The following is a 24,741-nucleotide window of genomic DNA, read 5'->3' as shown; positions in this document are numbered from 1 at the left end:
ATTAGATACACAGATTTTTAGATTTTATAAAACCTGAAAGTATGTATGTAAAATTGTATGAAATCTGAATATTAAATTGAAAGGCAGAGTAAACAAATTGTTCTAAGGGGAAGCAAGGTCATGAAGTATGCAGTTTTTATTTTTAAAAGTCCGCTTCATAGCTGCTCTTAATTCTGTACCCTTTGCCTCTGTTATTCATGTCTTAGTCCTCCTGAATTTACATTGTGGGGGAAAAACACAGAAATAATTTATGTCAGGATCCAGTCAAGAAAATAGGAATTACGCCAGTTATTTTAACAGAGAGAATTTAACACAGGGAATTAGTTAAACAGCTTTGGGAGAAAATATATTTTTTAAAATTAGGTATGCTACAGTGATTCAAAGTAATTGTTAATAAGGTATTTCTAAGAAAAACTCTCACCCAAATCAATTTAACATACTTAAAAGAACAGATTATTTTTAGACTATTTTCACACACAGTTTATGAAAATTCTGTAAAAATAATTTATTCTTTTGAAATTTCTCAAGTATGTGTTCTGAAGTCTTATGATTTCTTTGGTGAGTATTTCCTTTTTTCACCAGTTTTACTGAGATACAATTGACATAATCTTGGTGAATATTTCCTTAACCCCCTTCACTCATTCAAAGTTAATGATGTTCACTGTCCATGCTGATAGAGGGCAGGTTGGTGAATTGGGGGGAAGGGCATTGGCAGAGGAGACCTGTAGGCAGGAGGAATGGGGGTTTGGGAGTGATAAGTGGTGCTCTCGGGGTTTTGGATGTTAAGAGGAACCAAAGGCTCAGACACTGGGGGGCAAGGCAGTCAGTAGAGTGTTCTGAAAAGTCTGAGGAATTCTTCAGAGGATCTGGGAATCTCTGTCAGAGCAGAAATAGAAAAGGGCAGCAAAAAGAGTCAAGGCAGTGAAAGGACAGATGCAGGCAGGTTTATTCTGTTTTTATTGAAAGGGAGAACTTGTTGGTTTACACATGCAAACAAGACAGGGATAGAGACTGACTTAGAGACAGTACCACCTCTCCATCTCTCCATCGCTTCTTTCAACTTTGCGTTCTCACCCTCTCAAGCTTCATTTGCCGGTGGGGGCTGTGTCCACACCTTCTCAAGCTTCACGCAGTGATGGGAATGTGACTTCCAGCAGCTCTGGGGAGCATTTTCACTGTTGAACATTCAAGTAGAAGGAGTTCCTCTCTTCCAATTCCCATATGTAAAATCTGAGAGATGGTGCGAGTTGTAAACTACACAACCTGAAGGGCACTGTACATATCAGAGACCTGGTAATTTATGTATTATGGCATAAAGTACCTTTATGTACCAACAAAAGCATATTACGAAAAGTTTCCAAGAGATAGAAATGATGAAGTGGCTTTAAAAATTTGAAGTGTGTGCCATTGACCCACTGGTAGCTCTGGTAGACCAGCAGCCCCACTGGAGCCATATGGACCTGGAGATGGGCAACCACCTGAAGGGGATGGGCAGCAAGGCTGGAGGGTAGGCAAGGAAGGGACTTGGGACCAACTGTTGTAAGGTGTACATGGCCTGAAGCTCCGTAGGAGTGGTCAGCCTTAGAGTTGCTCTGATCCTGAAGGAATGGTGATTTGTGCTTTCTACTCTTGAGAAGAACCAGTGCACCCCCTTTCACTCTGAATGTGAGGAAGCTCAAATGCATTTCATGCCTCTCATGATCTGCCCTCCTGTGATCTTCATTTCCCTCTGTTCTCTACCTGCTACCAGACTTTGTGTTTTTTCATCATCTTAATTTTTACTTATAATGTACCTTTCACTGTATTTTTTTGCCATTAATTATTCTAAAGTCTTTTGAATATTCAACAAGGGGTGGATGAAGAGTTGGAAAGAAGCACTGTGACTGAAAATATGAAATGGCTCTACTAGGAAGACAAGAGCAAAGTTGAGGCTATGAAAGGTGTGACATTGACCGTGTGTGCATAACTCATGTTCTGAAGTGAATGTGTGCCTGGGAAGCTGCATGTAGACTAAACATGAGGTGATTATTTTTATCTGTTGTGATTTTCAAATACAGCAAATCGCTATTTTCAATGCCTCACATTTCAGTTTGGTGCATCCAGAAACCTAAAACCATCTGTATCTCACTCTTGTAACTACTATCTGTTCATCTGTCTGTTTGAAGGCCTTTTGCAGGATTAATTAGCAGTAGCTCTTCTCTTTCTCTAAGACAGAGCATCATTTAGTTGCAAAAGAACATGAATGTAAACTGTATAGAACAACGCATAAATTTCTTATTTGCATTTATTCCATTTGTTTCAAGGACCATACTGTATAAAGTGAATAAGTTGTCCATATCAGGTTTGCTTACAGAGATGTGTAGCAGGAAGCTCATAAACAAATAGCCTTGTAGCCTTGTAAATTGAAAGGGGGTTGTAGCATCCCTTTCATTTAAATCAAAACAGTAGTAAGAGGGGCGTACCCGTTGTGGTGCAGTGGAAACGAATCTGACTGGTATACAGAGGATGTGGGTTCGATCCCTGGCTTTGCTTAGTGGGTCAGCTGAGCTGTGGTGTAGGTCACAGACTGGGCTCAGATCTGGTGTGGCTGTGGCTGTGGCTGTGGCCAGCAACTGTAGCTCCAATTTGACCCCTATCTGATTTGACCCCTATCCTGAGAACTTCCTTAAGTGGCAGCTACAGCCCTAAAAAAGCAAAACAAACAAACCAACCTCCAAAAAACCAAAAAACACCCCACAGTAGTAAGAATACTACTGATTTTATTGAATACTTCCTATAAGAGGAGAACCATGCTAAGTGCTTTGTATTATTATCCTATTTAATTTTCACAGCAGCCCTTTGGTATAGAACGACAGTAACCCATGATTTACAAGTAAAGAATGTGAGCCTTAGGGGGCAAAGCAAATTTCCAGGGATACAGAGCTAGTGAATGGGAAAGCTAGAATTCTAGTCCAGGTATTCTGACTCTGTAACTTAAATATTTTCTGGTTGGAAGTCTCATTGTAGAGCTAAAATTATCATAGGACATATCCTAGGAATGTATTTCCAATTGCTAGATGCAAAGCAGTGTGGTGGTGTGAAGAGTGATTTGAGTCCCAACTTCGCCATTCTTTAGTGATGTAGACTTGAGCAAGTCTCTTGGCTTTTCTAACCTTTGCTTTTCTCATAGGTAAAATAGTGATAATAACAGTAAGCTTTTGACTTAAATGTGAAAAAAATCCAAGCACGTAATAGCCAATTAATATTAGGCAGGTTTATTGTTATTAAAAGGATCCATAAATAAAACTATTACAACTAGAGTTATATGTTATGTGTTATGGAGACATATAAACATTTGCAGAGTCTTGTGATTCCATATGCAGAAGGTCTTAGAAGAAGCTGGTGATGAAGGAACTTGGCTTTTTAGCCTCTGAGGCTCCTGGGAAGCGAGTCTAAGCAGTTCAGGGAGTGGGGGGCGGAGTTCTAGACGTCATGGGGGCAGGACCGTGATCATTTCTGATCTGTGTTAATGTCTCTTTGGTGTCCTGCTTTCCCCAGGGACATGACACATGCCTCTAGCGGGGCCAGAGAGGAGGCTCAGGGCCGTAATGATTGTCCTTTGTCCACCCCATACCACATGTGTGTATATCTACCCGATTCCTGACATTCCTTGACTGGGGCAATTATTCCCTATTTGGAGATGAAGAGCTTGAGAAGTAAATGTCAGCTGCTGGAAGAAATGAATTTACATTTACATACCACCAGCAATTACCAAACAAGTTCAAATGCTCACTTAATTTTCACTAGTAAGAATTCACATATTCAGAGAATTTTTATGAACAATGGATATCACTAGAGAGAACTTTAAAAATCATGTGCTTTTTGGAAGCTTCTAGGAAATTGATAGTTTTAGGTCATAGAGAAAAGAAAAGTATATCCTCAATTACTTTTCTCAGTCATTCTTCCTGAGGCTATTAGTGGATGAGTTCTCCAAGCTTCATTTTAAAAGGAAATATAATGAAACCCTGTCTAATGAACACAGGTTAGCAGCGTGGGCGAGGGCTGTGGGGGCTCAAACAGAGGGGGGGGGGTTTGAGGTCTTTCCCCGGGGTGGAGGGACAGGGACAATGCCTCCAGCCCCTCTCCCCGCCCTATGGACTCCTGCCCCTCAGAGCCTCTCAGAAGTGCTGTGGGGACCTCAGTGCAGGATGATTGTCCCATTTGATAGCTGGGGAATCCGTCCCAGTGCTCAGGGCTCAGTGCGTGAATGTGTGCTCAGTTTCCTTCTTTGTTTTTATTATATGTCCAGAAGAATGATCAAGGGTGACCTTCAGTTGTCAGTTTTCTCTTGATTTTATCCTAGCAATGAATGATCTCATCTTCAAGTTTTCTCTAGTATGGCGCATGCTCTGTTTGACCCACCATCATTGCTGGTGTGATGGCCAGTCAGCGTGGTTTGCAGATGGCTCAGTACTCAAAGCCAAACGCACTGACTAAATAGTCTTGTGTCCCTGGATTTTCATGGTCAGACTTTAAAAATTATGTTTTGGAAGCCACCAGAGAAAATGAATGGAGGCAGTTTAACCTATTTGCTGTGTTGGCTCGTTGAATAATTAGATGGAAAATTGTGTAGCATAAATCATACTCTACATGCTCATCCCAGAAGGGTTTGCCTTGGGATTGGGCAGCTTGCTGAGCTGAAGAGAGCTCCGTTTTGAATACTTTAAAAAAATGCAATTTCTTTCAATGTATGTATCATATTTCAAGGTGCTCTTGACCACATTGTAGTTATGCTTATATTTTGTCCCTTTCACTGAGCTTAATGACTGGTTATTTGCATCAAACCTAAAACCAAATGAAGCAAAATCACTGGTTAGTGGCTTCTCTGATATTTTCCTTTAAAATAATAGGAGTGTTCTGAGACCCAAGCTTATGTTTTTAATAAGCATTGGCAGGGTTGTGAAAATCTGATTTTCTTTAACATACACCTCATGGTTGAAATAAGTAATTCCTTGAAGACAAGCCTTAATAATTTGTGTACATCTCAGAATTGAGACGTGTAATTTGGTCATAGTAGGTGCTCTGGAAACAGGTGATGTGCAAACTCCGCAGTGCCTCCTACAGGAGCCTTCGTGGTCTCTCATGTAGTTCCCCGCCTTAACATTCTCCCTCCCTCTCACCTCATACTAGACAGAGTTCTGTGGTTTCCCAGACAAGCCAGGCTTATCTTCCTTCCCTGCCACTCCCTTTCACCTGAGAAACACTCATTTCACAAGATCCAGCTCAAGTATCACCTCCGACAGGAAACTTTCTTTTGATGGTTTCTCCTCCATAGAACTGACCGCTCTCTATGTATCCACTCTGCATTGGTCATCTTTCCTGGTGAGTATTCTTGATCCCTGATGTATTAACACAGGTTTCTACCTCCTCTGAGCTGCAGGTGTCCTGAAGGCAGGGCCTTCACTTCTATATTCATAGTGAGAGTACTTATCACACATAGGGGGTGCTAGATGCCTGTGTGGATGGAAGGATGGAAGGAACAATAGAGTCCATCAAGGGAGAAGGAAGGCAAGTGGAAGGAAGGAGGGGATTGTACTGCATTAATCAACATCTATTAGTCTAAAATTTTCAATCTGCCAGTGAAACCTTCTGAATCATTCTGTTTTCCAGTAAACTGATTGTTAAATGATCCAGTATTTCTCACATTTCCCCCAAGATGAGGGTGTACAGGGAGCTGTGGAGTGTCTGCCTGGGGGTGGGTGACCCGAAAGAACTCATCTTCCTAAATCCGAGCTATGGATTTCCATCCCTTCTGTGTGGTATTATGTGATGTATGTAGCCTTTCGTAGCTCGTTGTTCTTATTTGTAATATGGAAGGATACCCTTACGTTACCTTATAAGATTTCTTTAAGGGCCACATGAGATAACAGCTCTGAAAGCCCTTTGGAAAGTGTGAAGTGTTACCTAAAATAAATGGAAGGACGTATTCCTGTTTATGGCTGTTTGTGACCTGTTCCCATAGGGTTTTTCTCAGACCGTGAAACCTTTTGATCTGGGTGTGTCCTTATTGCTTCTAGGAGAGAGAAAGCAGTATCTCAGTTCTGATTTCTTTCACCAGTTGGATTGACGGCAACATTTATGCTGCTGATCTGCCTTGGTGAACATGGCCTTCAGAACAGGAAAGTGACATTTATTTCTGCTTGAGTCAACTCCTAACCTGGAATATCAGCCTCGAAAGAGAAGTGCATATTCTCATGAGCAGGTGTGTTGGTCAGACAAGCGAAAATTAGTTCTAGTTAGTTGTGAAACTTTTACTTAAAGTTTTATGTAAAACTCTCTTAAATAGAAGATAAAGAAATTCCATGAACATAATAATTTTAAGATTCAAAGCAATGCTCATTTTCTAGCCTTCTTGTTTTTCTGCCAGACAAGAGCATGATTATTTGAAAATTCATGCTTTTGGCCATGTGTAAAACTATATTTATTTCTTTTTTGTCATAAGAATAATTTTCCAGTGACAGTCATACTTCTGTAGGTACTTCTTTGCACTAGGACTTGTGTTTGGAACATCTGCTTCTTATATCACGGCTCAGATGTCACCCCTCAATCAGTTTTGCACAAAATGATATATAGTGGTCCTGAGGAAATGGTCAGAGATATTGAGAACGCCTTGTATTCCTATCTGAACAAGTACAGGAATCAAAATTCAGAGAGGAAACAACCAGGGTTTCTGTTTAATAGAGAGCAATTTATCATATGGAACAGCAGATAGGCACCTACAGATAATACGAGGCAAAACAAGCGAGCAAAACAAACCACAGTGAGCACAGTACCCCCTTGGAAATAGATTCCAACGACAGAGCGACGGTAATCACTTGTCAATCAAGTCCTGGGTACCAATTTAGTTTGCCGTCTTTGAGCAGATTGGAGCAAGCAATACATGTCTGACACACCAAGGAAGAGAATGAAAATGATTTGGTTTTATTCATGCTCAGAAGCACCCCACTCTTTCATGGAAATTATTTTCAAATTTTGATACTGAGCACAAGAGAAAAATAGGATTCTAAGGAAAGCACCTGAGAATCTGAGGCCTGTAGCTGTGAAGAGGTTGCAGATATCACAGTTGAGATGTGTTTCTTAGAGCAGGGAGAGGAGCTGAGAAAGTCACCTTCATTACTGTGCTAACTTCAAAGAGTGACAGGACACTAGTCATTCAGCGAGTCTCATGTTGATCCCAATAGACCCCTCGGTGGTCCCTCATCGTGGGGAAGAAGTTGTTCTCATTGGTCTTTTAAAAAATTGAGGTATAATTTACCTGTAGGAAAATTCACTCTTTTTGTGTGTGCGTACAGTTCTAGGAGTTTTAATTAGCACATCGAGTCATATAACCACCACTACAGTCAAGACTGGGAATAATATCACCCTGTGTTTACTCTTGTGTCCTTCTATAACTCCTGTCCTCATTCCCAGCCCCTGGCAGCCCCGGGCTGTTTCAATACTGATGGTTTTGCCTCCCTAGAATGTCGTAAAGGTGAAATCATACGGTGGCAGCCTTTTGACTCTGGTTTTTCTCGCTTAGCATAACACACCTTAGATTTCATCTGTATTGTTGCACGTTTTGGTATATTCATTCCTTTAATGGGCTGAGTACTGTTCCACCTGGGTGAATAGCTCACAGGCTTATTGATTCATGAAGGTATTTCAGTTGTTTCTAGTTTGGGACATTTATGAATAAATCTACTTATAGATGTTTCTTGTAGGTTTGTGTGTGAGCATATGCTTTCATTTCATTTGTTTTTAGTTCTAGCTAGGAATGAGAGTACAGGGTTACATGCTAAGACTATGGCCAACTTTCAGAGGGAGAACTTTTACTACAAATTTCCAAACTGTTTTACAAACTGGCTATGCCATTTTTGCATTCCCGCCAGCAACAGGAGGTCCACTTGCTTCACATCCTCACCCCCATTTGATATTGTTAATCTTTTAAATTTTAATTTTAGCGAATGAGTAGTAATATTTCATTGTGACTTTAGTTTTCATTTCCCTGACGGCTAATGATATTGAGTGTCTTTTCACATGTTTACTGGCCATCTCCACATCATTTGTGAAGCAACTCTTCAATTCTCTTTGACTGTTTTTTACTTTATTTTGTCTTACTAAGTTGTTGAAGTTATTTTTGTATTCTGGATACACTTTCTTTGTGTGTATTATGCATATATGTTTTGCAAATATTTTTTCCAGGCTGTAGTTTGTTTTTTTTTCCCCTTAACAGTATCTTAAGAAGAGTACAAGTTTTACATTAAAAAAAAAAAAATCTGGCCATTCCTACTGCTGTGGAAGTTCCTGGGCCATAGATTGAACCTGTACTATAGCAGTGACCTGAGCAACAGTAGTGACAATGCCAGATCCTTAACCCACTAGACTACCAGGGAACTCCACAAGTTTTACATTTTGATGAAGTCCAATTTATCCTTTTTGGAGGATAGATTGTGAATTTGGTCTTCTATATAAGAATCTTTGCCTAATCCAAGGTCACTGAGAAGTTCTAGATTTTCTTCTAGACACTTTAGAATTTTAGCTCTTATAACAGGTCCATGATCCATTTTGAGTTCATTTTTGTATATGATATGAAATAAGGGTCATGGTTCTTTTTCACATATACCATTTTTCCAAGCACCTTTTCTTAAAAAGAGTGTTCTTTTATTGAATTGTCTTGGTACCTTTGTTGAATATCGGTTGGCCATGTTTGTAAGTCTACTTCTGGATTTTGTTTTGTTTCATTGATCTGTGTGTGTGTCTTTATACCAATACCACATTGTCTTTATTTTTGTAGCTTCATAAGGCCTTAAAATCAAGTAGTACAAGCTTTCCAACTTTGTTCTTAAAAAAAAAAAAAATCATTTCACCTGTTCTAGTTCCTTTACATTTTCGTATACATTTTAGAACTTGCAATTTCTGTGAGAATGCCTGGTGGGATTTTGAATGCAAAACTCTGTAGATTTGCATCTATAGAGCAATTGGTGAAGAACTGACATCTAAACAATATTGAGCTTCGATCAATGAGTGTAGTTTATCTCTCTGTTTATTTAGGTCTTATTTTCATTTTGCAGTTGTTAGTGTTTAGATGTTGCATACATTTTGTTCAGTTGTCCCTAATTGTTTCACACATTATGCTATTAAAAATATTTTTTAAATTTAAAAAAAGTTTTCCCCAATACAATTTTTTTTTCTGCTGTACAGCAAGGTGACCCAGTCACACATAACATATACATTCTTTTTTCTCACATTATCATGCTCCATCATAAGTGACTAGATATAGTTCCCAGTGCTACACAGCAGGATCTCATTGCTAATCCATTCCAAAGACAATAGTTTGCATCTATTAACCCCAAATTCCCAGTCCATCCCACTCCCTTCCCCCTCCCCCTTGTCAATCACAAGTCTATTCTCCAAGTCCATGATTTTCTTTTCTGTGCAAAAGTTCATTTGTGCCGTATATTAGATTCCAGATATAAGTGATGTCATATTATAAATTCATTTTTCAGTTGTTTATGGATCATGTAGAACTACAGTTAACTTTAGAAATATCTTTTAAATGTATATCTTTCTGTTATTGATTTCTTATTTGACTCCATTGTGGTTTGAGCACAGGCACTGGGTAGATTCAGTAATTTAAAATGTATTGATACTTGTTTTGTGGCTCAGAATATGATCTTCTCTTGTGAAGGGTTTCTGTACACCAAAAAGACTGCATGTTTTGCTGTCGTTGGGTGAAATGCTCTATAATGATCAGTTTGGTGGATTTGTCTACTACTGTTCAAGTCTTCTGTGTTCTTTCTGAACTTTTTTCTCCTCATTCTGTCAATCACAACAGTGTTTTTGAAATTTCAAACTGTAATTGTGGATTATCTGTTAGACTTTCCGTTCTGTTGGTTTTGCTTTAGGTACTCTATTGCTCTTAGGTGCATGCACATTTAGGGTTTTTATATCCTTTGGATGGATCAACTCTTTCGTAATTCTAAAACGTCCCTCTTTATGGCAGCTAATATTCTTTTTTACCTGAAATCTGCTTTGTCTGGTATTGATTCTCTAGCTTTCTTTTGATTAGTTTTAGCGTGATCATCCTTTTCCATCCTTTGACCTTCAACCATTCTCTGTTCTCATACTTGAAGTAGGTTTTTTACTTGAAGTGGTAGACATTCTGGTTGACTCATGTGTCTTATCCAAATTAACCATCTGACTTTTTATTGGCGTCTTAAGACCATCTTCCTTTTCACATGGTTATCAGTATGGGTGAGTTTAAGTCATACCCCTGGCTAGTTGGTTTCTACTTGTCTCATCTACTCTGTGTTCCTTTTTCTTCTCCTTTACTGCCTTATTTTGTATTAAGCAGTTTTAGGATTTCATTGTAGGTTCATTACTAGTTTGTTAGCTATGGCTCTTCTTTGTTTTTACTTTAGTGGTTGCTCTAGGGTTTTAAAATATACATCCTAAGATGGTATGCCTTCACATAATAATATGCCACTTCGTATTTAGTGCAAGACCCTCATGACAGTTCTTTCCATGTTCCATCTCAGTCTCTGCCTTAGTTGTTGTGTACATTTTTTCTTTGTATTTTATAAATTCCATTAAAAGCAGTTATTTGTCTTTTAAGAAGATTAACAAAGAGAGAAAGTATTTTATTTTTATCCATATATGTATAGTTTTTAGTTCTCTCCTCGCCTTTGAATAGATCCAAATTTCCATCTGGTCTCATTTTCCTGCCACTTAAGTTTTTTCTTGAACATTTCTTCTAAGTGCTGGTTGGCTGATGATGGATTAATTCAGCATTTATATGTCTGAAAAAAATCTCTCTTTCAGCCTCATTTTTAAAAGATAATATGTCTGGATAGAGAATTCTGTGCTGCCTTTTTCTTTTTCTTTTAGTAAAAATGCTGTGCTGTTGTCTTTTGGCTCACATTGTTTGTGATGCACAAGTCTGCTATCCTTCCTGTCTTTGTTCCTCTATATAATGCACCCTTTTTCCTTTGGCTGCTCTAATGATTTTCTTTTAATATTGGTTTTCAGCAATTTGATCATGATGTTCCATCTTCACATTCCTTATACTTGATATTTTCTGAGACTCTTGATTTTAGGTTATGGTTTTTTATAGGATTTCAAACATTCAGGCCATTATTTCTTCATATGTATATTTTTTTGCACTCTCCTTCCTCTTTCCTTGAAAACCTCTCCTGATCAGATTGGTGCAGTGGCCAGCCTTGCTATTCCCTCACTCTCTCTGTAACGCTTCCTTTTCTTTCCTGTTGCATCTGCCACAGTTCAGGTCCTCATTGTTTCTTTTTTTGTCTATTGCAACAATTTGTCTCTATTTTTGCCCCTCTCCACTCCTTCCATATTATATTCCACATGGCTATCACAGTGAGGTTTCTAAAATATGCTGTGCTTAAAATCCTGCAGTAGCTCCCCATCGCCTATAGGATGCGCTTGACTCCATAGCATGGTCCATAGGGCCCTTCACCCCTACCTGCTCTGTAGCCCTTCTCCCTGTGCCACCCCCACCCTAGCCATGGCACCCTGAACTCTTCATGCCAGTACCGTGAAGGTACCTCCAAGTCTGCACGTACATCGTGCATTTCCATTCTTCTGTGCACATGCTCATGCCTTTCTTAAATCTGGAAAACCTTCCTGCTTCCCCTTTCCCTGCGCCTGCAAACACCTGTTCACGGAGCTGACGTATCTCCCCTATGAAACGTAACCTTGTTATCCTTCCTGACGCCACTGGACCTTGAACATGTTCTGTTACAGCACTTCACCTGTTGTTTTGCAATCACTGTTTATTGGTCATCCTCCTAGACCGACTTCTGTGTGATCAGAGACTGTGTCATTTTTACATACTTAGTAATGGCACATAGTAAGTACTTTTATTAAAGTCAATTATTGAGTGCATGAGTGATTGGTATTTAGTAGGTATTGAACCATTCTTAAAATAATGTGAACTCAGATTTAATCATAGCACATGTATGAAATGCACAAATAAAATATTTGAGAGCCTACTCTATTCCAGCACGATGTTAGACTTTTTCCATCCCTTCTCTCTTATGTTTACAGCAGCACTACAGGGTCCATTAGCCTCATGAGTGGCCCATTTGAAACTGTATACCTCAGTATGGGACTCAGACCCACAGACTGGAACTCATACCCAGACAGAGGCCAAATTGGGACTTGAAACCACTGGGTTTTTTTTTCATTAAAATCACACACCTGGTCTCAGGACTTAGTGGAGTTCAGGTTGGTTGTGTCTTAGCACAGAAGAAGTTTGGTGAGAGGCAGAGTGACAGGTCAAAAGTAGATTTATTGAGAGATGGACAAAGTCTGGGCCATCTCAGAAGGTGAGAGAATGGCCCTGGGAGAAAGGCATTCCATAGACAGAGTGCGGGCCATCTCAGAAGGCGAGAGGTGAGAGCCTAGAGGCCCTGCAGTACGGGGTGGTGAGTTTTCATGGGCTGCGCAATTTCACAGGCTAATGAGGGGAGGGTTATTCCAGCTATTTCTGGGAAGGGGCAGGTTTCCAGGAATTGGGCCATTGCCACTTTTTGGCCTCAGAACGGTTGTGGCACCTGTGGGCGTGTCACTTAGCATGCTAATCTGTTACAGTGAGCTATGACGAGCTTCAAGGTCCATTGAAAGTCAGATCATCCACTATCTTGGACCTCGTTAGTTTTCACCAGTTTTTGTCACATCCTCAAGGGCTGTGTCGTTCTTTTAAGGGTTGTGCTCTACTCCCTTCCCTCCTGTTTCACACTGATGGGAAATTTCAGTTTGGAGAGATAGTGGACAAGGCTGTGCAGATAGAAAATGGCAGAATTGGATTTCAACCTCATATGTATATCATATTTTCCCCTCCTTGCACATGCATTAGGAGGTCTGTCAACATCACCGCCGATAGTACCATCACGCTATCAGGGTTTCCAATAAGAAATGACCGCATTACAACAGAAATTCTGTGGAGAACAATGTGGATCAAAGTGTGGACTCAGAAAACTGAGGTTACAAACTGAAAAAGAGAAGTCTGTCTAAAAGGCTACAATGTATGTCTGGAAAGAGTTCTTTGGTAGCCTGTTTGGCCTATAAACAGCCAGGGTCTGTGTCTTGTCCCATCTCCGATACGACCATATGATGAGCAGTCTTGAGGGTACAAGTCAGAGAGATCATCCTAAGCCATGTGATTTGGAGGTTCCTGCAATGATGTGTGAAGGGATTGGCTTCAGGCAGTGACTCGGGAACAGTGGAGGGAAGGGCACGTGCCTGATCTGGAGGTACCAGCTGTGTTAATAAAAGACTCAGGGGGCTCAGAACCACTAGTCTTCCTGACAGCTGTAGCTGGGGCTGCCTGGGTCGTGCCCCACCCACTCAGGCAACCGGTCACCCCGTTGGACCTTATCTCCTCTTTGTTTTCCCAGGAGGCTATTATTGATATTTGGTCTGATTGCAATCCACCCCACCGCTCCAGTTTAAAAACGATGAGGGTAGGGTGTTGGAGTGTAGTGTTTTCCAGAAGCCCTGAAGGTCGTTCTTTTGTACATAAAGCATCACCATTTAAAAAACTCATTTGTGCTTCTGAACCCTGAATAAAACTTACAAAGGCATGGTTCTTTCCTCTTTGGAATTTTTATTATAGAAAACATTTCTGTTTTAATTCTAAAACTTTCTGGTGTGTGGAGGGGGGGAAGAGGCTTTTTTTGTCTTTTTTTTTTTTTCCTTTTCTAGGGCCACTCCCACGGCATATGGAGGTTCCCAGGCTAGGGGTCTAATCGGAGCTGTAGCCACTGGCCTACGCCAGAGCCACAGCAATGCAGGATCCAAGCCGCGTCTGCAACCTACACCACAGCTCACGGCAACGCTGGATCCTTAACCCACTGAGCAAGCCAGGGATCAAAACTGCAACCTCATGGTTCCTAGTCAGATTTGTTAACCACTGTGCCATGACGGGAACTCCGGGGAAGAGTTTTGGTATTTGACAAAAGGAGAGGAGCTTGCTTTATGGCCACTCTATTTCCCAGGGTGTTGGCAGACAAGGGTCCAAGGACAGTGTCAGTTTAAATGTGCACACGGAGGAGTTCCCATTGTGGCTCAGTGATGACGAACCTGACTAGTATGTATGAGGACATGGGTTAGAGTTGCCGTGAGCTCTGGTGTAAGTCGCAGAGGTGGCTCGGATCCTGTGTTGCTGTGGTTCTGGCGTAGGCCGGCAGCTGTAGCTCCGATTGGACCCCTAGCCTGGGAACCTCCGCATGCTGCGGGTGTGGCCCTAATAAAAAAAAAAAAAGATAAATGTGCGCATGGGGGCAAATCTTGACTTGCCCCTCATCTCAGACAAGTTGCAGGGGTGTTCAAGGAAGCTGAACGTGCCACCCAACTTTCTGAATACCCTATAGATAGATCTGTATTTAGTGTTTCTTTTAATATAGGCAAGTGGAAGAAAAGGTCAGCTCAGTCAAAGAGAATGCTGCTTCTAAGGAGGACACATGAAGCTGCAGGAACGAGAAGGGCAAGATGCACACGTTATAGGCACATGCTTGGGAGGCCTTTGTTCAGATACCAATTAAAGTTTTTGGTAATAGGGATGTCAGCAAGTGAGAATTTTTTATTAGTTAAGACTTTATTATTTTTAGAGCAGTTTTAGGTTCACAGCAAAATGGAGAGGAAGGTACAGAGGTTTCCAGTGTCCTCTCTGCCCCTACCTGTAACATCCCCCATTCTCAACGTCCCCCACCAGGGCAGTGCATTTGTTCACAATTGCTGAACCTACATGGACACATTGTAATCACCCAGAGCCCATAGTTTAATGATCGTTTACACTTGGTCTTATGCATTCTGTGGATTTGGACAATGATAATGACATGTATTGACCATTATGATATCATACAGAGTATTTTCACTGCCCTGAAAGTACGCCGTGATCTGCTTATTTATCCCTTTCCTCCCTCCCCAAACCCCTGGCAACCAGTGATGGGTTTTTTTTTTTTTTTTTTTACCATCTGCATGGTTTTACCATCTGCATGGTTTTACCTTTTCCTGAATGTTATGTGGTTGGAATCATATAGTAGGTAGGCTTTTCAGATTGGCTTCTTTCACTTAGTAATTATGTGTTTAAGGTTGTCCCATGTCTTTCCATGGCTTGATAACACATTTCATTTTAGCTCTGAATAGTATTCCGTTATCTAGATGTACTACAGTTGATCTGTTCCCCTAATGAAGGATGCCTTGATTGTTCCCAAGCTTTGACAGTTATGGATAAAGGTGCCACAACGTCCCTGTGCAGGTTTCTGTGCGGATACAGGTTTTCAGCTCTTTTGAGTAAATATGAAGGAGTATGATTGCTGGGTCATATGGTAAGAGTAGGCTTAGTTTTGTTAGACGGCCACACTACCTTCCAAAATGGCTGGGCTGCTTTGCCTTCTTATCAGCAATGATTGAGAGTCCCTGTTGCTCCAAATGCTCACCAGCGTTTGGTACTGTCGGTGTCCCAGTTTTTGCCTTTCTCATAGTTGTGCAGTGGTATATCCTTGTTACTTTAATTTTCATTTCCCTGATTACATATGATGTGGAGCCTTTCTTCATATGCTTATTTTCCATCTGCATATCTTCCTTGATGAGGTGTCTGCTAAGCTGCTCAGTCCATTTTAAAAACTTGACGTATAATTGATACACAGTATTATATTAGTTTCAGTTGTACAACATAATTATTTGATATTTGTATATATTGTGAAATGATCACCACAATTAGTTAACATCTATTACCACATATAATTACAGAATTCTTTTTCTCATGATGAGAACTTTTATGATTTATGCTTTTAGCAACATTTAAATATGCAGTACAGCATTGTTAACTATAATTACCATGCTGTACATTACATACCCATGACTTTTTTGACTCCCTTAATAGCCATCTCATCCACCCCAAATCCCTCATCTCTGGCAACTGCCAGTCTGTTCTTTATATCTCCAAGTTTGAGTTGTTGTTGTTGTTCTTTTTTTAGATTCCACATATAAGTAAGATCATATAGTATTTGTCTTTCTCTGTCTGACTTATTTCACTTAGCATAATGCCCTCTAGGTCCATCTGCATTGTTGCAGATGGCAAAATCTCATTGTTTTTATGACTGCATAATATTCCATTGTATGTATGTACCACAGTTTTTCTCTTTATTCATCCATTAATGGGCAGTTGGGTTGTTTCCTTATCTTAGCTCTTGTAAATATTGCTGTGTTGAAAATGGGGGTGCATGTAACCTCTTCGAGTTAGTGCTTTTATTTTCTTTAGAAAATACCCAGAAATGGAATTGTTGCATCACGTGGTAGTTCAATTTTTAGTTTTGCAGAACCTTGTACTGTTTTCCATAGTGCCTGCTCAATTCACATTCCCACCGACAAGGATTCCCTTCCCTTTTATCCACATTTTCTCCAACACATCTCTTGGGTTTGTTTTTTTGGAGTTTTGGTTTTTTTGTTTGTTTGTTTTGTTTGTTTCATTTTGTTTTTTTTCTGGATAATAGTCGTTCTAACAGATGTGAGGTGAGTTCTCACTGTAGTGTTGATTTGTATTTCCCTGATGACTTGTGATGTTGAGCATGTATTCATGTACCTGTTAGGCCCATTTTTGATCAGACTGTTTGTCTTCCTACTCTTGAGCTTTTAGAGTTCTTTGTAGATTTTGGATAATAGTCCTTTATCAGATTTGTGTTTTGCAAATGTTTTCTCCCAGACTATGGCTTGTCTTCATATTCTCTTGACATTGTTTTTCACAAAGCAGAAAGTTTTAATTTTAGTGAAGTCCAACTTATCAATTATTTCTTAATGGATCATGCCTTTGGTCTTTGGTGTTGTGTCTACAAAAGTCACTGCAATACCCAAGGTCATCTAGAATTTCTCTTGTGTTATCTTCTAGGAGTCTTATAATTTTGCACTTTACATTCAGGTCTATGATCCATTTTGAGTTAAATTTTGTGAAGGGTGTCAGAGCTGTGTCTAGATTTATTTTTTTGTATGTGGATGTCCAGTTGTTCCAGCACCATTTGTTGAAGAGACTGTCTTTGCTCCATTGTATTACTTTTGTTCCTTTTTCAAAGAGCACGTTGCTTATACTTGTATGGGTCTATTTCTGGGCTCTTTGTTCTGTTCCACTGATATATTTGTCTATTCTTTTGCCAGTACCACTCTTGATTATTGTAGCTGTATGGTTAGTCTTGAAATGGGGTAGCCTCAATCCTCTGACTTTGTTATTCTCCAGCAATATTGTATTGGTTCTAATGTTTATTTTTGCTTTTCCATGTAAGCTTTTAATCAGTTTGTTGGTATCCACAAAATAATTTGCTGGGATTTTGATTGGGACAAATGAGAACTTTTAATGTGGTTGTACTCTCTCTCTTAGCTCTTACATGGCATTGTAGTGAAGCTTTTTTTTTGGTTCTCCCTTAAAAAACATTAGAATGATTTATTCTTGTCAGGACAAATAGGTTCCTAGATATTGGCAGTGGGTGGAGGGTGGTGGTGGTTTCTGGAGCCCTTGACATGGTATCAATGAAGCAATTACTGGGTCAGCTCACACATTAATGTTGACCTTAATATATCCTAGTAGGTAGCAGATATTTTGACTACCACGAAGGAGGTCACTTATTTTCTTTTTTATAATTACAATAATAAATTTAATCTATGCACTGGCTTGGTATCAGAGATCTCAGGTAATATAGACACAAGCTGAATCTTGAGTACCTACTGTTGATTAATGGTGTTGCAACTCTATTACAGAGAGTAGACTTGCTTACTTCAAGTTTGTTGAAAGTTTCTTAAGTCTGTTCTTTTAGGGATAGTACTATGTTTGGTCGACTTGAGAGAATTTCTCATTACCTCTCTTTGGTTTTTTAGTATTCTCCTAAGAAATTGATAAAAGATATTCTGGGAGGATTTACTGAAAAAAAAAAAGAAAAATAAACCAGTGTCAAAGACAAAGGTTAATATGTCATTCTAAAAAGGTATTATAATATTAAATAACCTAGGGAGACCAAGAAAGAATTTTTTTTAATAGAAAGAAAGATTTATTTTAAGGAATTGGCTCACATGATTAATTTGCCATTCTAAAGACAATTCAGTAGAATTCAGTATATTCACAAGGAGCAACCATCACCACTATATAATTCCAATATATTTTCCTCACCCCATGCCCATTATCAGTCGCTCTTTATTCCTTCAAGAAAGAACATTTTTGTCGAGAGGTTGCTGCATACATTGGGAATATCTTTTATGTGTGCTTTTGTTAGAATACCAAGATAATAGATCATCTACCTTGTAGTGACACATCGAATCGCCATTGTTAAGTAGGCCTCAGGTAAAATGAATGCAGTCATTTATCTTAGAGGTCACTGTGGGAGACAGATCCCTTTATTCAAGAAGTGGGCAGAAGATAAATACAGCGTAGCTTTAATTTTAAGATGCCTCTTTAGGTTGAAGAACCTTAGTAGTTTTCCGTAGTAACCACAATGATTTACATTCCTACCCATAGTGCACAAGGGTTCCCTTTTCTCCACATCCTCACTGGCCTTTGTTGTTTCTTCTTCTTTTTTTTTTTTTTTTCCCCTTAATAGCCATTCTAACAGGTGAAGTGATATCTCGTGGTTTGATTTGCATTTTCCTGATGATTAGTGATTTGAACCCCTTTTCATGTACTTGTTGGCCATTTGCATATTTTCTTTGGAAAATGTTTATTCAATCTCATTTTTTAAAGATTGTGGTTTTTCTATTGAGTTGTATGAGTTCTTTTTATAATTTGAATGTGAACCCTTTATTAGATATATGACTTGCATATATTTTCTCCTATTCTGTAGTTGCCTTTTCATTTTCTTGATCACTTCTTTTGCTGTGCAGAAGCTTTTTAGTTTGATGTAGTCCCACTTGTTGATTTTTGCTTCTGTTGCTTATTCTTTTAGTGTCATAATCAAAAAACGTTGCCAAGACCAATGTCGAGGATCTTTTTTTCCCCGTATTTTCTTCTAGGAGTGTTATAGGTTCAGGCCTTAAGTTTAAGCCCTTATTTCATTTCAAGTTAATGTTTGTGAGTAGTGTTAAGATAGGGGTCAAATTTCATTCTTTTGCATGTGGATATCCAGTTTTCCCAGCACTGCTTATTGAAGAGACTGCCTTTCTCCCCATTATGTATGCTTGGCTCTATTGCCAAATATCATGTGTGAATTTATTTCTGGGTGCTCGATTCTGCTCCACTGGTCCATATGTCTGTTTTTATGCCAACACCATACTGTCTTGAAATCAGGAAGTGTGATTCTTCCAGCTTTGTTCTTTCCCATGATTGCCTTGGTTACTTGGGATCTTTTGTGGTTCCATATGAATTTTATAATTATTTTTTCTATTTCTGTGAATAAGCACCATTGTAATTTTGATAGAGATGGCACTGAATCTGTAGATGGCTTTGGGTAGTAAGGACATTTTAATGATAGCAGCTCTTCCAATCGAAGAACATGGGGGTATTTTTCCATTTATTTGTGTCTTCAGTTTCTTTCATCAATGTCTTATAGTTTTCAGTGTATAGATATTTCACTTCCTTGGTTAAATTTATTCCTAAGTATTTCATTGTTTCTGATGCTATTTTAAATGGAATTATTTATTTTTTAAATTTCTTTTTCAGATAGTCCATCGTTACTGTATAGAAATGCAACTGACTTTTGTATGTTGATTTTGTATCTTGAAGCTTTACTGAACTCATTTATTAGGTCTAACTTGTTTTTTGGTAGAATCTTTAGGATTTTCTATACACAAGATCATGTTATGAGCAGAGACCATTTTACTTCTTCCTTTCTGGTTTAGACGCCTTTTTTCTTTTTCTTGCCTGATTGCTCTTGCTGGGTCTTCCATTACTCTGTGGGATAAGAATGGCAAGGGTGGGCATCTTTGCCTTGTTTCTGATTTTAGAGGGAAAGCTTTCAACCTCTTACTATTGAGTGTGTTAGCATATGACCTGTCATATGCGGCATTTATTATGTTGAGATATGTTCCTTTCATACCCAGTTTGTTGAGTTTTTATCATGAAAGAGTTTTGAGTTTTGTCAGTTTTTTTCTGCATCTGTTGAGATGATCATATGACTTCTATCCTTCATTTTGTTATTTTGTTTATTTCTGCTCTGAGTTTTATGTCCTTAGTTCTGCTTAGTTTTAAACTTAGTTTGTTCTTATTTTCCTAGTTCCTTGAGGTGTTAAGTTATGTTGTTTACTTGAGATCATTCTTTTGCTTAATGTAGGCATTTATTGCTATAAACTTTTCTTTTAGCAGTGCTTTTGTTGGATAAGTTTTGGTGTGTTGTGTTCCCATTTTCATTTGTTTCAAGATAGATTTTAAAAATTTCCCTTTTGATTTTATCTTTGACTCATTCGTTGTTTTGAATGTTTGTTAAATGTCTATTTATTTGTAAATTTTCTAGTTTTCCTCTTGTTCTTGATGTCTCGTTTCATACCGTTGTGGTCAGAAAAATACTTGGTTTGATTTCACTTTTTGAAAATGTGCTGAGACTTGTTTTCTGATCTAACACATAATTTATCCTGGAGAACGGTCCATATGTGCTTGAGAAGAATGTATATTCTGGTGCTATTGGATAGAATGTTCTTTGTATGTCTCTTAGGTCCATTTGGCCTCAGGTATAGTTCAAGTCTAATGTTTTCTTATTGATGTTCTGTCTGGATGACCTATCCATTGTTGAAAGTAGAGTATTAAAGTCCTCTGCTCTTATTGTATTTCTGTCTATCACTCCTTTGAGGTCTGTTAGCATTTACTTAATGTATGTAGATGCTCAGATGTCTTTGCTTTTAATCATCTGCCTTCCTGGGTCCACAGCTCAGTGGAAGGAGATGAAGGACTGAATGGACATGAGAGGTGAGCCCCCTAGTTTTTTCCCTCAGTTCAGGGAGACAAGAAAGAGAGTGAGTGGGGAATATGCAGCATTTGAACAGATGAGAACCAGCCCTTTTGCAGAAAAATGAAGGGATAATTACACCTCAGTCGTCACTAGCAGGGACGCAAAATGGCCATAAGATATTAACGTCTAGTAATTTACTACCATAATCCCAGCTCTTCCTTGAAGAGTTCCTGTTTCTTAAATTGCAGTGATAGCACTGAGATTAAAAAGATTAGTTTAAAAGCTGATTTTTAGCTGGTTCCTAGCAGGAGTAACTGCCTTCGTCTTAATGAGAGTGCTGAGAGTTTGTTAACAACCATCCAGGCCAAGTATTAGAAAATTACTGGATCCCAAGAGGTTAGTTGATTGGAAAATCCCGATTACCTGACTTGTGGGAATGATGAAGCAGACACAGATCTAGTTGGTGATTTCCCATGTCTGAGGATCCAGGTGGTAGGCCCATGGACTTCAGTAGTAGCTGTCAATCGCGGATGAGAGACAAACAAAAATCCCCTGTAGAAATGGGGACCTTCCTGCATTGCTAGGTAAAGTGTTTTTAGATGGGAGCTAATGAACTGCTTTTCAACCTGAAGCCTTCAGGTACAGTCAGCTGCTTGCTTCTGCAAATACCAAATGAAAAGCCAAGCCCAGTATCCTTGGATTTATAGGTCCAGTTTACCAGACTGAAGGACGCTTGCTTTCTTTAACTAACTGAACTAGCCAGCCCCTGCACGCCGAGTTTCTATGGCAATATGATCTCAGTGACCTCTCTTCTCTATTGTGGAATGTAGGTGATAAGAATGGAGGTGAGCCCGATGATGCTGAATTGGTAAGGCTCAGTAAGAGGCTGGTGGAGAATGCGGTGCTCAAGGCCGTCCAGCAGTATCTGGAAGAAACACAGAACAAAAACAAGCCAGGGGATGGGAGCTCTGTGAAAACTGAAGAGGCTGATAGGAATGGCACTGACAGTGACAACAACAGGAAATGAGACCCGAATGCAGGCAGGCCCCCACTGCTCCGTGAGAAGCAACCCTGCTCCCCTCTGCCGAGTCAATGGACTGATTTGCATCGTGCTGTTTAAGTATCCGTTGTCCAGTCTGTGGAGATTGCCTAATATTTTCATGATCGGTGTGTTTGCATTTCTGAAACACAGCAGACGAGAAATGCAGTGCTGCCTATCAGAGGAAATTAATTGATGAAGGAAGAATGGCCCAGGTGTCACTTGCCCTCTGCTGTGGTCAAGGGAGAGGGGACTTTGGGTTCTGCCCTGTGAACTCAAAGTAAAGGCCATGGAAGGGGCCTTGCCATAAATGGAATACTGCCACTTATATTGCTGAGCAGGGCATTTGACTACCTTATCTCGGCCAAAAGGCACAAAGCTAACAAGTGCTACATTTCAAACGATCACTGTTGAAATTACTCTCCATCTAGTTAGCTATATTGTTTCATGTTTGTCCTGTGTGTGCTGTCACTATGCAGTGATCTTTATTTACAGTAAATTTGTTTCATGTAAATGATATATTTTTGGTGAAATGCAACCTTTTCTATAAAATGTGGGCAGCATTTTAAAGGTTTCTTTTTAACCCTCTTTTGATAAGTCACTGTGCCACGTTTAGTGTTTTTCATTGGTATTCATATGTAAAATGTATTATATAATTTTTTTTCTCCATAGGCAAGAAACCTGTGGGAATCCGGGACTTAATTAATGAAGCTTTGCGTCGAGAAAGGATGGGTCTGAAGTCCAAAGTGAAACAGATAAAGGAACTTATGTTAAGGCCTGAGACTCAGGCCAGAATTAGGAGGGAGCTTTTGGAAGGAAGATCCATTAACCACAGTTATCAAGGAAAAGAGGTTGATTATTTCAGCACAATTTTGACATAAGCTCTACATTGCTCTCATGGTACCAGAGTTTATGAAATCTTTTCAGTTCATTAAATGGCTCTTTGGTAAATACCAAAGAAGATAGTGTCTGCACAATAGCAGACCAACATTTGGTAAGGAATTAATCATTTCTTGCCAAAGAAAACTGATTCTTCCCTGTTATTTTTAAGTCAGATGTGTTTTAGAATGTTTATCTCTAATATCAAAATTCATTTTATAGAAAAGACTTCTTAACTAGCTGTTGTGAGATGGTCTTTGGGTCCTCACAGATAAAATGTACAGACTGTGAAAAATCATTTACAGACAAAAAAAAAAAATACAGCATTTTAAGGTCACTGACATGATTTTTGTTAAATCAAAAGAAGCATTGTTCTCATGTATCTATATCTCGTGTGACTTTTAATGAGACTTTGAATGTTTATTGATCACTGGTACTTGAATGAACATTTATAAATGTAAATGTAATTATTGTAATCACTGGTTACGAATGTTTTATAACGTCCATATGTATTACTTTTCAATGATCAAAATGTAGTTTGCTTTTTCATTTCTTAATGAATGTTCGGGATTTTTATTTTCTACTTTTATGAAGATAAGCCCCAGGTCTTACTGTATCCCTTATAATCTGAATTTGTTTGCACTGGTTCATTTTTAAAGACAATTCTTAAAAATTTTCCCTCCCTATGATCATCACTGGTAACAGCTTTTTCTATAGTCATTGTAAAATCGCTGCTACTAAGAGATCATGATGCAGGGGGAAATTATTGGAGATCAAATATGTAGTCATTTCAAATATAAAATCCAGTTTACTCATGGATTTTAGCTATTTTTTCACTGGGTAAATTATAATTATATTACATTTATTTATAAGTGAGTTTATGCATTTTCATGCCTCTTAATAAATGCATTGTTTTCCCTTGTTGCCTTTCTTCATTTTTTCCCCTCACTCTTAGAAGCTGTTGGAACTGTGTGATTGTAAAAGTCAGAAACAGGACCTCTGATAGTTTCAGTGTTTCTTAACATTTGTGTTCTCGTCCTTCATGCTAATATTGCACAGTTGTCAGAGCACCTTTAACCTGAGACTTTTAAATCACTTCGAATCAGTTAGCTTCACCAAGACTTAACAGGAATTTAAAGGCAAAGAAAATCTGAATAGCGTCTTATAAGCTGCCAACATTGGGTCACTAAAGGGACATCCATAGCGGAGAAGAAGAGAGCGGGTCCATCTGGCTGCAAAGACCTGGGAGCTGCTTAGCTGCTTGCCGTGGTTCCTTCCCGGGGGAGGGCTTTTCTGTTTGTAAGTCAACCCTTGAGTGGGAGGCAGAGATATCTGGGGGCTTGCCTTGTTTAAGTGAGGAAACGGTCATAAGGAGATCAAGTGCCTTATCCAAGGTCACACGGCTGTTAGGGAACTGGACGTGAATTCCAGCCCATGGCTCCATCTCAACATCCCAGGGCTATTTCCGCATCCCATAACCTAAGTTAACAATATTTCAGGAGAAACAGCACTTCTTAGCATGTATCTATAAATAATCTTTATCCTTAAGGAGCTCCTCCAGTCCTTCCCAACAATTTGAATGGCTAATAAGAATGTCTCCTTTTCATAGTCTTGCATTACATGACTTCCTGTGCCGTTAATTAAGAATCATACCTTCCTTTTTTAAAAAAAATTTTTTTCCATGGTAGCTGATTTACAGTTCTATCAATTTTCTACTGCACATCGAGGTGACCCAGTCACACATACATGTATATGTTCCTTTTTCTCACATTATCATGCTCCATCACATGGTATTTGTCTTTCTCTTTCTGACTTACTTCACTCAGTATGAGAGTCTCTAGTTCCATCCATGTTGCTGCAAGAATCATACCTTCCTTGGAGTCCCCATCGTGGCGCAGTGGTTAACGAATCCGACTAGGAACC

General features: G+C 39.2%; 1 protein-coding gene across 6 annotated transcripts in view; it reads left to right on the top strand.

Annotated features, from left to right (window-relative positions):
- AKAP7 (A-kinase anchoring protein 7) overlaps window positions 1–23,740 on the top strand; it is a 141,093-nt gene extending 117,353 nt beyond the window's left edge. For 3 of the 6 annotated variants that reach the window (XR_002342906.1, XR_002342904.1, XM_021088003.1), the window contains one exon: window positions 21,731–23,740. Coding sequence is in view for 2 of the 6 variants with exons in the window: in XM_021088003.1 (XP_020943662.1) it covers window positions 21,731–21,927 (197 nt within the window). In the remaining 4 variants the exon portion in view is untranslated. Of the gene's footprint in view, window positions 1–6,097; window positions 6,242–21,730 lie in introns of all 6 variants that reach the window. The other 3 variants (XR_002342908.1, XM_021087993.1, XR_002342907.1) reach the window with 2 other exon arrangements.

The sequence above is a fragment of the Sus scrofa genome, chromosome 1, assembly GCF_000003025.6.
Source record: "Sus scrofa isolate TJ Tabasco breed Duroc chromosome 1, Sscrofa11.1, whole genome shotgun sequence".
NCBI lineage: Eukaryota > Metazoa > Chordata > Mammalia > Artiodactyla > Suidae > Sus > Sus scrofa.
Note: the sequence above shows the minus strand (reverse complement) of the source record. Positions and strands in the feature narration are given on the sequence as shown.